At 33.1% G+C, this 17,033-nt stretch overlaps 1 protein-coding gene across 1 annotated transcript; it reads right to left on the bottom strand.

Moving 5' to 3' along the window:
* Positions 1 to 400: 400 nt before the first annotated feature.
* On the bottom strand, positions 401 to 16,001 carry LOC123524390 (inactive pancreatic lipase-related protein 1-like). Its single transcript, XM_053539750.1, has 5 exons — positions 15,855 to 16,001; positions 15,261 to 15,446; positions 13,957 to 14,191; positions 1,177 to 1,287; positions 401 to 598 (listed from the first exon to the last, which is right to left on the bottom strand). The coding sequence occupies exons 1-5, from the start codon at positions 15,999 to 16,001 to the stop codon at positions 489 to 491; spliced, it is 789 nt and encodes a 262-aa protein (XP_053395725.1). The 3' UTR covers positions 401 to 488.
* Positions 16,002 to 17,033: the final 1,032 nt, after the last annotated feature.

Here is a 17,033-nt window from a genome sequence, read left to right as displayed (position 1 = left end):
ATCACAATTGAATGTTAAATCAAATGCATCTATTTAGAAAATATTCACTATATTATGTCCCTTTGGTGTTTCTGCTCTCCATGTTCAAGAAGAGTTACATTTTCTTGATCACAAAATGTTCTTTAACATTTAAATATTAAATGCTCATAACTCTTACGCTTCTGGTTAAAATATTGTCTATATATCTATTTTTGAGAAATATATGGCCATTTGCCTTCATTCAAAGATTTTTAACTTCATAACTATGATTTGAAAAATTTAGGTACTATATCTAGATCATCATGTCCAGAAGAGTCTTTATCTTAACAATTGTAACTCGTGTATGAATTGATGTGACAGTCATACTTTCTTTAGTGGTCATTTAATGTGATTAAGTAAAACTGATCGACGTATGTTTTAATTGACATGACATTCTAAACACCTGAATCGCAAATCTTACTTGTTGCAGACTGTAACAATTATGATATCGAAAGATGTTGTAAATTTATTTACATACTTTGTCTCAGGAAAGACCAGAAAGAGTCGCAACCAGGCTGGTTCCGACCTCCGTTCGGAAAGTAGTCCGCATGTCCAATTGAGTCTTGAATTCCAAACCCCCCTGAAATATAACGAACTACAAAGTGTCTTGCTATATTAATATGTGAAATTCTTTAGCAATTTTACATTGCCTTGTCAAATAGAACTTTAATCACTTAAGTTTATAAACAGTCTTTTGAACATTCTTCACTCGTAATTACACAGAAATAGCTTAACTATTCTCTTGAAACAGTGCTTTGGGTACACATGGTTGCGTCTGAACAATTCTTAAAAGTGCTTAATGTTAGCTTAGTCAAGCTGTTAAAGATGCCAGAAATATTTTGCTTAATAAAATTTTAACTTCTGAAGTTTTCTTCTTTCTATTTTTTTGTACTTTTTGAAGTTTTCAACTACGCAAGTACTGGCTTAAATAAGACAGCAACCCCGTTCAAATCAACAATGACAAACGTGGTGACCATGTTTAAGGAAATAGATGGATTAGCTGACAAACTCGTTTTTTTTTCTTTTTTTTTTCTTTTTTTTTTAACAAATCGCACAGATATTTTCATACGAAAAACAAAAATCAATCAATCAAATTAAGAGGGTGTTAATATCAGTGTAAAATAATGATTTAAAAGCCAAAACAAGAAACACACTCACAGATCCATTGCTTTGTATCGGTGTGAATTACATCCACATATAGGGCATCAGTGGCGTCTAACCTTACTTTGGGTTTGTCTTTGGTGAATGCCTTATGAGCCGGGTCTAAGCCTGTGAAAAACAATTATAAGCGCTAGATAAATGACAGAGTAATCGAACGTTTTCATACTTATTTTTGTTTGGTGTAAAGGCATATCTAGACAAAAATACGTCAAATGAAGACTTTCAAAGGTTTATACATGGCCATATACCCGAGTATAACCAATACGTTTTGCATGTCAGCTTTCATTTTTTCATTTATGACTGCAGTCAGCAACACACTTTAGACTCAAACAATAGAAAAAGATCTTGGAAGATTAACTACTGTATGGACCAAGAATGCAACCTCACAAAGCAGTGTATGTATAGAGAGCTTCGTTTTTAAGAATTGCTTATCTGCATTGGGCTTGTATCTATGGATGTCAATTATACATGGACTAATTTTCTTTCAGCGGTCTTTGAAAAGAGATATTATGGAAAAAAAGTATATAGGTCACAATAGCCTAAATAGTTTTCCCTATATATTCTTTATAAAACTGACCTTTTTCAAAGAGCTACCAAACATAGCTAGACCCATTTCAGAGTACAAATCCTTACCTCATTTTAAAGAGTTATGATAAAACTGATATAAAATGAAGAGAAAAGTAGGGGTCATGTATCTTCTAAGAGAGATTTCTCTGGTCACATTTACTTACTGTAAACTGACATCAAAATCACACTGCTGTGACCTGGAAGTACTACTCATACTAAAATTGAGCTTGACTTCACCAAATACAACCTGCTCTCCCATTTTTCCTACCAAAATGTCAACAATACATCCACAATGAAATTTAAACAAAAACTAGCCTCAATTTAGACCTCTGTTGCCATGCCAAGTGAAAAATTAGTGTTCAAATACCTGGCAGCCATTACGCGACTAGACCAGATGGCTCCCACGCTGGTTCCTTTAGTTTAGTTAGGCCTATAAATGTAATATAATATATAAATACATTTTTATTCTTATGTGTATACACCAACTGTCTAAAATGATTAAATATACCAACACTTTTTCATGTCCACCTTGTAATAATAATAATGATGATGATGACAATGATGATATTCATAGAAGAAGAAATAGAACTAAGAATTAATATTATAAAAATCTCAAATATGTCCTATTATTGCACAAGAACCAAACTAGCACAGAATACCAGACGTCTTATGCTACTTTATAGTTACGGTGGCTGCGTTCAGTGTTTAAACATCTTGTACTGCAGAAATTGGTCTTACAGCAATCGTTTTGAAACTATCTATAGTATACAGCTATAACTCCTATAAGCCCGTGTTTCCCCTTATAAAACCCGTCAGGGATTGATTACGTCATAGTTTTTCTTTTTCATCAAAATACAAATATTTTACAATGAATATATTAAAACAGTGTAAACTTAACACATTAATTTAGTCACGCGTATATAAACTAAAAAGACGCTTTTATCATACAACACCACGTATGTCTTGGAATTGAAGACTTACTTTTGTTCTCTTACGGCTGCAATATATTAAAATATTAAAAAACAATGAAGTAAAATGTAAGTAATTTACGAAAATAGTGTTCCATTCTTATTCTTTACTTTTTGAAACAAAACTTGTTTGTGAGAAATTACTATAGTGTCTTCTAGTACCAATAACATAAACAGTACGAACCTTTTGATTACCGGAACCTAAACCAATTCCAAAATAATTCGAGTGCACTAATCAGTTGCAGTTTTAACTGTTATCTAAAAACGTGGTATTATTTCCGGAAGAATTTTGTCAGCAGGCCTGAGGCATAATTTGGACAAGGCACATAGAAATAGCAACCGAATCTATACATCGTTGTCGCCAGTTTACGTATTAACATCAAAATTTAACGATCCAGTTTAGTTACCGATTTTGGGAGTATACTGTATCACAATATGTTAACCATGATTTCATATTGCATCGTTATATGTGATTATTGCGGATGAAGGATTAATTTTTGCGAACTACAACTTACACAAGACAAAAGATTTACTACGGCCAGAGAGTTTACAGACCAGAAATTGTTATGGATGCATGTGTGACCACTGGCTCAGCCTAAACAGTAACTTACTGTTTTCGTTTTATTATACCAAATGTTACTCTTTAATTTAGGTAATATTTTTCCATCCGTATGTTTTACAAACAGATCTATGAAATACGCATTTCTTAAATTCTGAAGTATTTGTTTTGAGCAAAAATAACAACATTTCCTTTTCATGTATAACATAACTTTTAGCTCAATTCCCTGATCGCATTATCTATGCCAGCTATATTGCAAAAACGGCGTTCCATAAATGCGATAAGCCAATCGCATATTCGATCGGTAAAAATCACAAAGAAACGCCCATGTGCTACACTACTTGTTGCTATGTGCTACACTACTTGTTGCTTTCCAACATACCTCCAGGCCGCAGGTAATGACACCTACTGCTTACTTTGAATATTTGCACCTTAACAATGTTTATCATCATTAACAGTTGCTTTTTAGATGTATATCCACATCTATTTTGTCTTACAATTACTGTGGTATTATATAAAAGTATAATCTAAAATGTATTGTTGAAAAAATATTAAAGGTTATCTTGTTAAGAAATTCAAATATTTCAAGTTTGTCTATGTTTGGTCTGACACCAACAAGTACCTCATTCAATATGATACGAGTCAAAACCAAACCTTCGATTTAATAGTATGGAACTATTCTCTTAAATATATTCGAAAGTTTCTGCTGGAAATTTCAAACGCCCTCTGTATTCTCCGAATTTTTCAGTGACCTTTCGCTGCTTGGATAATTTGGCAGTAAGTAATAGAGCAAATTGTGAGGATGGCAGAAACACTGGTTATTAGTAGCATTAATTTGATACTGACCTTTAAATGTCAAAAAATGACAAAATACTCTTCACAAATAAACAAATAAACCTCTATTAAGCACCATTTTAAAACTTTGGTCATTTCACAATCTTGGCTGTATCTAAAGCAAGGACTGGATTTTTCAATTTCAATGGACAAACTTGTTAAAGTATGCAACAAAAATTGTTTTACAAATTCCTTATCAGTAATATATGCAGTTCGTCAAATTCAAATGCTAGCAAAACGGACTGACAGACAGACGAACAAACATCTGATTCATCTTCAAAGGGAGCTACAGTGACCTTCAATTTACCTTACAATGAATTGTATGATATTGGTTTGAGGGCCATATAATCTAAATCAATTCGGCCATTTTGGTGAATTCAAAATTGATTACAATCACAATAAGATAGGACTTTTTAATTTATACTAATTTATTTTAGCTCGATTGGGACGAAACTTTCAAGCTTATCTAAACCACTTTTGAGTTCGTTTCCTGGAAAAACCAGTACTGATGTCATATGGAAGGTGTGGTCGTGACCCCAGTGGTGTTCGAACTCACGACCCACGGGTTGAGAGGCCGACACCTTATCCACTAGACACCGCTTCCCTTCACAGGAGATTTTTTAAGTTCCTAAGCTGTAGCGGAATTTTCAACAATTTTTCAGATAAACCACAACACTATTCAGGCAGGGCATATCACATACACATTGGTAAAAAATGACAAGAAACTCGATATATAAGCACATAAAACGCGTCGCAATGGCTGAATCAACAATGCGAGTTTACCTAAAAGAAATGCAAAGGCAAATTTTACCTGGTTAACAGTTTAGCTATTATAGATGTTCTGTGGTATACCAGTACATGCACTTCGCAGATCATTCAGTCTCAGTTATGTCCAAACAAAAACATTACAAACGGGGCGCGGACTAACATTCACAAAAGCTAACCGTGTAAGTAAAACGTGTCTATGCTGAGGGTTTATTCCTCTTGAATCTCGAGTTGTTCCGGCTCTAACTGCTTACATTTTTCGGTTTCACTATACGTATATTCTCCTCAGTGAGACAGACACGACACGGATATTGAACGTTATTTCATTATTTTCGTTAAAATGGGGATGTAAAAGCAGAGCACAATGAAATCACAGCAATACTATCGAAAGTATATACCAGTACTAAACTATTCATCCCAGTGACAGAAATCCAAACAAATAATAAAAGTCAAGGCCTCTACAGCTTTAATAAACGATCTGTTTTAAATGAAAAATCCAAGACGCCTTTATTTCCTTAGTTATGCATATGAAATATTAAACCTTTATCATCTATCAAAGCAGTCATTATAAAACCCTTTTAAGGATGGATCTAGAACTTCTTTCCTATTTCTGTTTGTTAAGAAAAACACACACACATCAGCATAGTTTTGGCAATAGCGCTACGAAAGATGAAGATGCAAGGTGCTCCAGGACAAAATTACATATACGAGCGGATAGCTTGATAGCAAACACAACGACCGCCGGCAAGCAAACTGAATGTGTCTTCAGGGCTTGTACCAACAAAGGTGAATGACAAGCGGTTCGAAGTACTCGGCCAATTATTCTCATCTCTTAAAGAATTTGTAAAAATTTAGTGAAATTTACAGGTCAATATCCATGTTAGAATATACTGAAATTAAGAAAAACATGTTGGAGTCTATAGTTTCATGTATAAACTTTGGAACAATCACAAACGTATTACCAAAAAAAAAATGAATATAGTATACTGATGATACATATCTAAACAATAGACTAATGGCGGGCATTTATATATCGGACGACATGAGGACGCGGTACCCCATAACTGTATATCCCAGCGATAATATAATGCAAGAGTGTGCTCTAACCTAACTCTCGTATTATTGAAGAAAGCATAAGTTTTGTCTTGCCTATTGACACAGTTAACAGTGACAGATCTAGACTCTTCAAAAATGTGCGCGCACCACAGCCTCTCTTAAATGGTACATATGGTCTGGATACAATACGCCTATGCATTTCACAAACGGAATCTTATCTCGATTTGTTAAGTATTTCTTTCCATTCTATTACTTCATTTTTGGTAAACTATATCCCTGGTTATACCATTTAGTTAAAATATTATTATTGTATGAAAATGGTGAAAAAGGTTGAAGATGAAAATAAAGTACTCTTTCTACAGGAGTAAGGTAAAAACCATTATTTTGTATCAGATTCAACTTAAAGATTCATCAGCTATCTTTAATGTAAATGAATAATTTTGTTGCAATATTTTCTCACGTTCTGTGCTGCATGTAACAATTTTTTCTCTCCGTTTTTCCACATTCTTCTTTATGTCCACCACAATAGAGTAATTACCAGTAAGGGCACAACATTTTCCATAAGTCTACTTAAGAGTCCATCATACCACTGAAACATGCTTAGTTATGCAAAACATAAAGATTGTATCTTAGATTTTAAAGACAGACATAAGACATGACATAAAGACCAGAAATTCAGTTCTAAGGCCTTCATGCTACAAACGAATTATTTAAAAATGAGTATTTGAATAAACGAGTAATATAATTGCTTTACCTGTGATTGCAAAGAATGTCAAGTCGTATTCATATCTCGGGCATATAGGTATTTGTTTTTATCAGGTACCTGTTTGGTATCAGTGACGCTTCTATCTATTAGTGTACCTTCCTAGCACTGGCATTATTTAGAACGAATGAAAACTACTTGTTTTTTTTTTCATGTTAAGATTTTTTGAGCTTTTATACTTATATTACAAATCGCATATATTAATTTCGTTTCTTAATAGGTATTCGATCGTAATCTTTAAATAACAACCATATACTTTTAATTGATAATGACAATTGATTCCCTTTAGAAATTATTAGCTAATAAAATCTATGTGAATGTCTTTTGAAGCACATATCGCAACCAAGAAGGGCAATACCAGTGTGCATGAGTCTGTTCAAGAGATTTAATGAGAAATGGAACATCCTCATGGAACCTAGCTTCGGTTTAAGCGGAATCTATGATTAAAATATTTCATGATAAAATTTTGACCACCACTTTTCTTACATTTTCTATTTAGCAATGACAATGTTCTTCAAGAAAATATACATAGCAGACCTTAAAAAGAGCTCTGTCATCTACTGTATAATCTGTTTTCAAAAGACGAATAATGATATTTAAACAAACGTGTTCGTTTAATTCGTTCAGTTGGTTTTCGCCGTCGAAAATAATGTATTTGAAAGCTTGTCAGTTAAGCATTTTCTTAGGGATTGGCATCGGCATTTAGTCAGTGCTACTGAAACGTTGATTCTGCATCATTTCTTAAAAAGATAATATTTCTGTCCATGTTTAAGAAAGTTAGGAAGCTTTATGCTGTCTACAAATCGTTCGGAAGGACGAACGGACGGATAACAGTACTATATTTTCCTTAGACTTGCAGTTTTTGTTGTCATAGGTAAACTACAGAAAATAGACCTCTAATGGGCAATTTAATCAATACATTCTTATTTTCAGTATCAAGACCAATTTCCTCTGTGTTCATATACATGTATTTAAATTCTTTAAATAAGACAAAAATATAAATAACTACATGTAAATAATGTAATTAGTATTATTATCTGAACCTTTTTACCCATGGATATAAATGGAGACAACGATTTAATCATCATCATTTCATTTAATTGCTATAATTTTCTGACCAAAGTAAAGGTCAGATCATTGACAAACCTTTGACTGGGAGTGCACTCTAATGTCAAACACAACATGTGCTTGATAATTTGTGGACAAACCACCCCATGTTTTGTCGTATGCATAAAACGGTTAGATATTATATATAAAGCAACGTAGTGTCACTTTAAAGTCAGTTCCATGCTACAACAACCATACACAAGAGAGCAAGATGTTTCTACTGATATTTTACATGCTGCAAATGCTGCTATTGTCTACAAAAGCACAACGTGAGTTCATTTTAATTTAAGATATAGTCATTTTGCGTGTTTTATGATTTTGTAGCAAATGTATTGCAGAATGAAAGTCTTTAAAACATTAAAATATTTCAGAAGTGTCAAAATTGATTAATTATAAATGTTTGGTTTGTAAACATTACATTGGGAAAAACTGATTGCTAAATAATTTAATAATGAAATAGAATATGAAAATATTATGAGAGCGCGTTCTATGTTTTAGTACATCATCAAACTTACTGAATTCACGATGAAAGTAAGTGGTAAAATCCTTAAGGTTACACTCTACCAATTCAGTTCCTTCTTTATTTCATATAAAAAATGAAATCTTAATTCCTCATTTTCAGTACTTTCAATGATGTGAAAACCATATATGGTCATTTACTATGACATGTCTTCTTATCAAAAATAGAAAAATATTGACATGTTATTTTCATGTAAAAAAATAATCTGTTCGGAAAAACATCACCATCTGAAATGGCGCCTAAAATATGTCGTTTTGGCGACAGATTTTTTTTGTACTTAAATAGATATTCAATCTGGTGCATTTGTGCTTTTAATGAAAATCTTATGAAATGTGTGTATTTGTTAAACCTTTACTCTTTCAAAATAAAAACGTTTACACGATTACGTGCAATATTTTGAAAACAAAGGAGACTGAAAAAGACATTTAAACCTTAAAATTTAATGTACATTTAGTCTCAGACCGTTTTTAAAGAACAGAAATCTGATGTTTGTGAAGTACAGCCACAGAGTGCAAATAATTACTTATTGAAGTAGTTAGATGTATAGAGGCTTTTTTCTGTTCTGGAGTTTTTCAAGTACAAGGACTCCTAAGCTTACCGCCGTTAAACGACCACACCATCTTGAGACCAGTTCGTTCAGTGTTCTAAAAATGTCAAGTTCTGCTTATACATGTGATTGCTCAACACTCGACGCTTAACTTTTATTTTGGATTTAAACTTTTTAACCAGTCGCGAATATCAATTTACAAACTAGAAAAAAAATCTGAGTAGGTTAAAATCCAAAAAGTGAACTGACCATTTATTGCCATGACACAAGTGTCTTATTTACACAAGGGACAAATGTTTAATTTTGGCTTATTCTCAAAACTGATTTATATTCAATATAGTCCTTAGTATAAGACCTAACATAACTCATATCACTTTAAATGCTCATTTTATTTGATATTTTACTTTTTTTATTTTCCATGTTACCGGTATTACGTATAGCATAAAATCGGCTACAGATGTCAATTTTGATCTTAAGCTTTATGGACATCATCAAACGAGATTGAAATTTCACATCGAGTGTGAAGAAAAATCATTAATGTACATTATGGCAGCCATTACAAGTAATATCTTACCTTATTTTTTATATAAATTATTAATTATTTGATTAATAAGCCGTTGGAAATTTGAATAAAGTTAACCAATTTTATAATGTTTGATAAATCAAATATATGCTACACTGCTTTGATTGTATCGGTCTAGACGTTGAAAAAAAATGTACAATGTCAGAATATTGAATGTTTGGCGTCAAATGACAACTTTTTAGCGTCTTTATATTTGGAGTGATATTCAGTAAAACAAACCGCAATTGAAAATCTGCCTATGAGAAATAAATATTAATTCTTAACGATATAAAGCAAAAGCATTGATTGAGGCAATGTGCCTCCAGTGTTCCTGCTCCGTCGCGACAAACTTATCTCGTACTTCAATGCTTATCTAGCAAAACCTTTATTTAGTAACAAATAGGAGAAACAATAAAACAGTTTTCCCCAGCCTCAAAGTATTATTTAAAAAAAAAAGACTTTTATGGTATATTTCAGATTCCACCGAAACAGCCAAGGAGGTGGCTTGTCCTTCATGCATGCACATGACTTTTGAGTTGAGGAATATGCCGGCAATGTACAAGATTATGTTACAGAATATACTTTCAAACATGAACCTGGAAAATCCGGAGTGTGAGGCAAACACTGTGGAACCACAAACATGTGAGGCACCAATGTATCCTGCTTTGATTGAGAATAAATGTCTCACTACACATGTGACCGTACATGCAGTTGGAATTACAGGCATACTTCCAGGTATAGTGATGTTTTTACAAATCAAGCTCACAATTTTATAACACTTCTTAGGACAGTATGTTGTTGCGTCGGTAACATTTGATAATATTAATGCTTAATGTAATTGATCTGTAACAGACTAGATCTATGCATCGCAGCATTATTTTGCAATTTCCCTATTGAAATCTACATGAAAAACGGATATAGCGAACTCGTTTGGACATTAGAACTTTCTCTTTTTTAAGCAAGTAAGACGAACAGTTCATTATATACGGGCGCTTGTACTTGTTCGTTATATGCAAGGCTCAATCATTTATAAATGGATGTTTGTTTCTGTTTATTATTTAAACAATTTGCGTTTTTAAGTAAGTATTTTCGTTTTATTCGTATAATTTGTATGATATTACCCGTCTACTACTGCCCTTAAAGAAAATCATTTTGTTTCAGACGTTCCTGTAGAGTAATAGACATTCCAAAACTTGCATATATTCTAACCAGATATCTAGATATTGTAACCAGATATCTAAAATATTCTAACCAGATATCTAAGATATTCTAACCAGATATCTATAAAGAATACCAAGTCAATTACGTCCATGTTTTAGACAGTACATAATTTACAAATTAACAACAAAAGAAATTTACGTAAGAAGACGTATGAATGAATACGTAAATTCAAACGCTACAAATGTAATAGCAGAGCTACCGGCGCCGCCAGCGTCGCATTACGGTTAAACGTGTGAAAAACAAAATGAATAAAACTGTGTATAGATCGAATTAGTATCGTGTTGAAATTCGTGGTACTTTTTTTGGAATCGGTGTTGTTCGGGTTTCTTCCAGCACACAATGCTCATAGTAATTAATCAGTAAGACGTCAGTAGACGCTTATTTGAGCTGACGACGTCATACTTCCATATTGGCGCAATGATTAGCGAGTTCGCGTTGAAAACCAAAGGTCGGGAGTTCGATCCTCAACAGATGCATTTTTTTATTTCTTTTTTTATTTATTATGAGTTTTGAAAGCATTGTAAAAAATAAAGTCATTCATGTGAAATTTAGTGTTTTGTTAGTGATGTCAGGTTCCAATGTACTGTCTGTAGATAAAACTTATTTTTAAAAAAAAAGGTTTTGGGATCAAAATATACAGGCATTGAACTGTGAAAAGCACATAATGCTCTTCTCCCCGTTCACATATATTTCATCCACAAGCTTAAAAATCACTGACCAGAGTTTATTACTAGGAAAAAAAGAACTATTGCCTATGAATTATCAATAAACATCAAAAAGGCTCCTACTACCATTCCTATTCTATACCAATACAGTAGTGCTAAAAGATTAACCATAAAAATGTCATAGACTGTTAACTTAGCAGTTCAGTAAATAAAACGGGAGTTTTCGAGAATTTCGGCAAACAGTGATTTTCTCTGGATAAAATTCTCATCACTAACTTTTAAAGATGGCTAGTCTTTAGGATTTTAAACAAGCTTTGTACATGTAAATGATTTTCATTCTACCATACCAGACGTCTATCATAGCAGTAATTTTGCCTTAAAGTTGGACACATTCTTCCTTCTAAAAAGAACCGTAACTTTCTTTAGTTTGTATATAGCATATTTGTAGAGTTTTCGCATGTCAAGATTTAATCTTAATGCATTCTAAGAAATTCATTCAGAAATCATGAATTATCATCAATTCTTAAAATTTTAATAGATCTTAATAAACATAAAATTCCTGAAACGGATCCATAATTCCAGATAATACCAGCAGCACTCCTTTAATTTTCAAGGGGCACTGGTTATTTTTCAAGGGAGCTCTGCCTTCTAGGTAGCACCTAAGTTCATATTATAGTGCTGAAAAGAAAGACATTGCTTTTCGTTGTTTTTCTTCTATTATTTCAAAAAATCGGTTCGCAAGAGAAGAAACCTATCACTGGTAGAAAGTGCGGATGGAAATATCTGGTTCTCGGGCAAATAGTTTAACAGTAACTCGGCAGTCCATTATCGTATCCATTATTATGTAGACCTATGTATTAAGTTTGTCAGTCACTAAAATATGACAATTAATTTCATGACAAAACTAAAAAGTGGACAAAATAAAGGCAATAAATTTTGAGGATACATTGAGTTATTTTGATATATTCTATTACAGACGCTGAAATGGATGTAACAGTGTTGGTTAGGGAATGTCATGCACAGAGGACCGGCGAAGCAAGTGGATGTACAAATCTTGCGGACCTAGACGCAGACACACAAGCGCAACTGACGCAGCAACTTGCGCATGTGAAAGACGCTTGGGAAACCGTGACATATACCGGCGAAGTGTGTATCTTGTAACGTTGAACGCATAATTAAGTCTAAAGCGGTTTTATTAAAAAAAACAACATTTTTTATAGGGTCAGGCTGTTTCTAATTTGGGAAGACTTACTTCAAATCTACATGACTTTGTTTTTTATAAAGACCAAAATAGCATCTTAGCTTCTGAAGAAAACTCATATTTGCAAATTGCCGTTTTTAACGTAAAGACATATACATTCAATGAATACATCCGTTCTCTTTGATTTTGTGAATTGAATTTGCATCAGCTGACTTTATTATTCCGCCTTTTCACTACGATAGGTCAAAGTATTACAAAAGTATTGTAAATAAAAGACTTCTGCTGCATTCGTGTTATAGATTCTTCTTTTCGTCATGCAATGTTGAAATAATTCAACATATTTTACATTTATGCACGTCTGTAATAAATCTGATGTAATGAGTGACTTTAATTTCACCGGGGTCCAATTGTTCGAAACTTTAATAGGCGATTAAGATAACGGTTGGTTAACTTTTAGAGTTATTTTTCGACATTTCAGAAGACTTAGAAAAACAATTGTATCAGATAAGAATTATGAACACTGAAAAATCTTTACAATGAAATCAAAGCATCACATTTGTACGAAAGCATGGAGGGGACACCGGATTTTTTCATTATAATTTATGTCGTGGCCACGAGTTATAACTAAGATAAAAACGAAAAACAAAAACTGATATCTCGTGGCCTTGAGATATAACTAATAAAAAAGTTTAAAAAAAGTTAGGTATTTTGAATCAAAATTTAACCGCCGGTTAGTTAAACAGCCGATTAAAGTTTCGAACAATCGGACCCAGGTCTTATTTTAACTTTTATAAATCCCCCTGCCAGACGCTTTAACCTTACATCAATGAGGATCTACCAATATAAGAGAATTATAAGATGATTTCAAAACTATTTAGGTTGAGTGTTGTTACGGTCGCTCTAATGTAGCCACATGTTTAAAGCCAATCTCTGAAAACTGCGTCAGAGAGTCGACTCTTTGGCTTAGTGGTTAGAGTATTGTCTTTCCATCCGTGCCACCCATGGTCGATTTCCAGCAGAGCCAGTTAGGATTTTCAAGAATTCTCGCCTTTTTCATTTCTAATACGGCTTGAAATGCGTAAGATCGGGGCTCGTCCGGGACTGGACCTTAGCTAGTGCCTAATATGGCACTTTCTATGCCAAAGTGGCACTCACGTCATCTGAAATGATGACTCTTTGAAGAGGGGGAGTGTTACGGTCGCTCTAGTATAGCCTCGAGTTGAAAACTAATCCCAGACAACTGCGTCAGGGAGTCGACTCTTTGGCTCAGTGGTAAGAGCATTGACTTTGCACCCGTGGGACCCGGGTTCGAATCCCAGCTGAGGAAGTAAGTTTTTTCATTATAAAACACTCTCCTATTTCATTTCTGTTATGCTTTGAAATGCGTAAGAATGTACATAGATAAAAGTTCGCAAAAAAACGAGAATTTTTAGATAATTTACCTGTAATTCTCCCGAGGGAAGGTATCCTTTCTCCTGCGTAGCCAGCAACATGTGCACCCAAACTGTATCCCACTATATACATATTGCTATAATTAGCACTAGTTGACGTATGAAGTGACGTCATCAGCTGAGCAGTTAGGGCACCTACTACTCGAGTATTGGCTGCAGCCTGGTAATAGTTAATTATATTGTTCGCTCCTTTTTCCCAGTCGACTACAATAACGTTAGTATCTTCCTGTCAAACATACACATAAAAAGGTAAGATTTCATAACAATTCTGTTCGCGAATTCAAATAGAATAAAACAAGAATAATATAAGAAACAATAATTAGTTTAAAGTATATTTAGACAAACAGACAGACAGACAGATACTTTTATTTACAATCAGGTTCTACAGCATGTATACATGAAAACAACATGATTTATTATATTAACAAATGTGGGTGTATGTACATAGCAATACTGAAACAAACATTTACATAGTTTTATATATAAATACATATATGGGGACAGTTTGTAGTTTTTAAATAGGTAATAGATCTAATTCTAGTTTCTATGTGGTGGACAATACAGTTAACGCGGTACACATTCACAAAGGGTGATACTGACCTTGAATTTATCGACTATTTCAGTGGAAAACCCCATGTGCGGGGGTGTTAACGCGGTACACATTCACAAAGGGTGATACTGACCTTGAATTTATCGACTATTTCAGTGGAAAACCCCATGTGCGGGGGTGTTTACGGTCTAGTTGACGATAGGTCAAAATAAGTGAGAATTCTGTACGCGTTGTGAATGTGTACACGTGGAGCTGTATTTTTTATTCACTAATGTGATTTTTAGTAAGTGTCGTAACAGTTGTTTAATTAAATGAAAATAAATAAAATGGATATACATGTATATCATTCATGGTGGGATAGATATACAACTGCGGTAAGTTATTTCTAAGTGTTATACTAGAATTTCATTGATACAAAGTACATCTTGTTACATATTTGTGGTACTGGAAAATTTCGGGCTATTACAGAAACAGTTATATCAGATCTATAACTTAAATTCTGTGTTTGTGTTTTATAAGAATTTACCAAGCTATCATATGTGGAAACTCCACAAGTCGCCTGATTTTTGCAGGCTCGGTTTGACTGAGCTTGTTCATGCACGGAAATTGACATGCATGTTACCGTTCACGATCTCTATTGAGCAGACCTCAACTATTTTCCTCGAATCAAATTCACATTAAAATACGCAGTTTTAAATAACCACGCTTGAAACAGAAAACAAAAAAAAAACAACAAAAAACTTACCACTGAAAGTATTGCGTCTTTAGCGGATATTATCCATTCATCTTGTGGACTTCCAAGGTACCCATGTATTATGAAAATAGTCCTTTTACTAGCAACGTAGTATTCGGATAGTTCAATTTCCGTAGCATTTGCTGTAATGTCTTCTGAGTTATCGTTATTATTTACTGTGTACAGCAAAAATGAAACCTGTGATAATAACAAAAATATTACTTTACAAAGTGGAAAATAAAGCTATAACAAATATAGATATTTGTAACATTTCAATAAAAGTATTTATACACATATTTCATGCGGGAACAACAATGACTATTATAATACTTCACAAAATAGTAAGTATAACATTTCTATTACATTTCAATAAAAATATTTAAATGCATTGTTATTGTGAAAATAAGAGTAGGTAAAGCTAAATCAAAGATAGATTGCTATTACATTTCGTAAACATGCATTGTTTATGTGAGAAACTATTTAAAGACTGGAAACATCCCATCCAAATTAAAGGAGTCTTTATATCCTAACTGACTGTAAGAATTGTGTTCCGAAACAGTAATTTCACGGAATTTTACTAAAACTTGCCAATAAATTTTCATTTACCTGTTGTTCATTCGGAGATTGAGGGACTTCGAAGTTTGCGTTGTGGAATGGCGGTTTGTTCTCAAAACATCCCAGCCCATCATAACACACCTTTTTGTAGCATATCCAACCAAGCCAGGCATAATACAAAAATGTACAAGTTGCCATAGTTTATACCGAACTTTTGTCAGATACGAATAAAAATAGTCGCGATTTTTTTACTGAACTACTTCGTACGACAACTATAGCAAATTATAATTTATATAAAAATAACATCGTTTGAACTTTATATATATTTAATCTCATTTCTTCAACAATAATTGTTTACCTGGAGTAAATACATATACTCCTTACAATAAAAACGAGATCAGCAATAGTTGCCGTTTGACGGAAAACAGTGACTGGCATCAGTCGTTAGAGTCCTTTTACAATGCCATCGTATCCTCTCAAATACGACTTTCTGAAAAAGAAATACAATATCTCTTATCTCTGGCTCTAAGTTGACACGAGTCTAGGGAGAAAAGGTTTTCTGATTTCTTGATTTCAAAGACTTTGTAACTCTATGGAAAATAGTCCTGTTTCTGTTGTTATTTTCAATGAAAAGGAAAATAATAGCGATATATATATATATATATATATATATCTACCAGGATTTCTGGTTTAGTTCCAATACAAGGTGCCTTTCAGAATAACAGTACATGAATATCTCTGAAACTGATCTGTGGACAAGCGTTAAAAAATTTCTAAGAAACAGGTAAATCATTAAACATGTGGACTTTGTTGAATTTTTATTGAAGAAGCGCTTTTAAATGTAAACAAGTATAGTTATATATCTGGCCGATGGCATTCAAAGTATCTGCTGATATTGGGGTGAAAGTTAGACCACTGTCCTAACGTTCACATAAAATAAATGTTATAAGTATGAGACAATAGAATATTTAATTAGAAAAAAAAACAGAAAAATATTTGATACAAACAATTAAATAGACAATAAAAACTGATTTAAATTGCTACGTGTTAACGGGCAACCCTTTATTACATATGTGACCAGTGATAGACCTTCTGATAACATTAATCGAACAGCGAAGCCAATTTCATTGTCTATATGATGTCTTTAATTTGAATTTTTCTAATAATGTTTTATTATATTTGAAAAGCATGTGACCTATTAATCTAGTGAAGCCAGGTAAAAGAGGAGCG

Source organism: Mercenaria mercenaria, chromosome 3 (assembly GCF_021730395.1).
Source record: "Mercenaria mercenaria strain notata chromosome 3, MADL_Memer_1, whole genome shotgun sequence".
NCBI classification, from domain to species: Eukaryota; Metazoa; Mollusca; class Bivalvia; order Venerida; family Veneridae; genus Mercenaria; species Mercenaria mercenaria.
The sequence above is the reverse complement of the archived record's forward strand: the minus strand, read 5'-3'. Positions and strand labels throughout refer to the sequence as shown.

What these genes read in the sequence shown, in the direction of transcription:
- LOC123524390 (XM_053539750.1), bottom strand. Translation starts at nt 16,001, where the DNA reads ATGGCAACTTGTACATTTTTGTATTATGCCTGGCTTGGTTGGATATGC. An exon ending in AAGACGCAATACTTTCAGTG is followed by an intron (nt 14,192 to 15,260) that starts GTAAGTTTTTTG and finishes TATGTTTGACAG; the next exon opens with GAAGATACTAACGTTATTGT. An exon ending in TTCCCTCGGGAGAATTACAG is followed by an intron (nt 1,288 to 13,956) that starts GTAAATTATCTA and finishes TGTTTTTCACAG; the next exon opens with GCTTAGACCCGGCTCATAAG.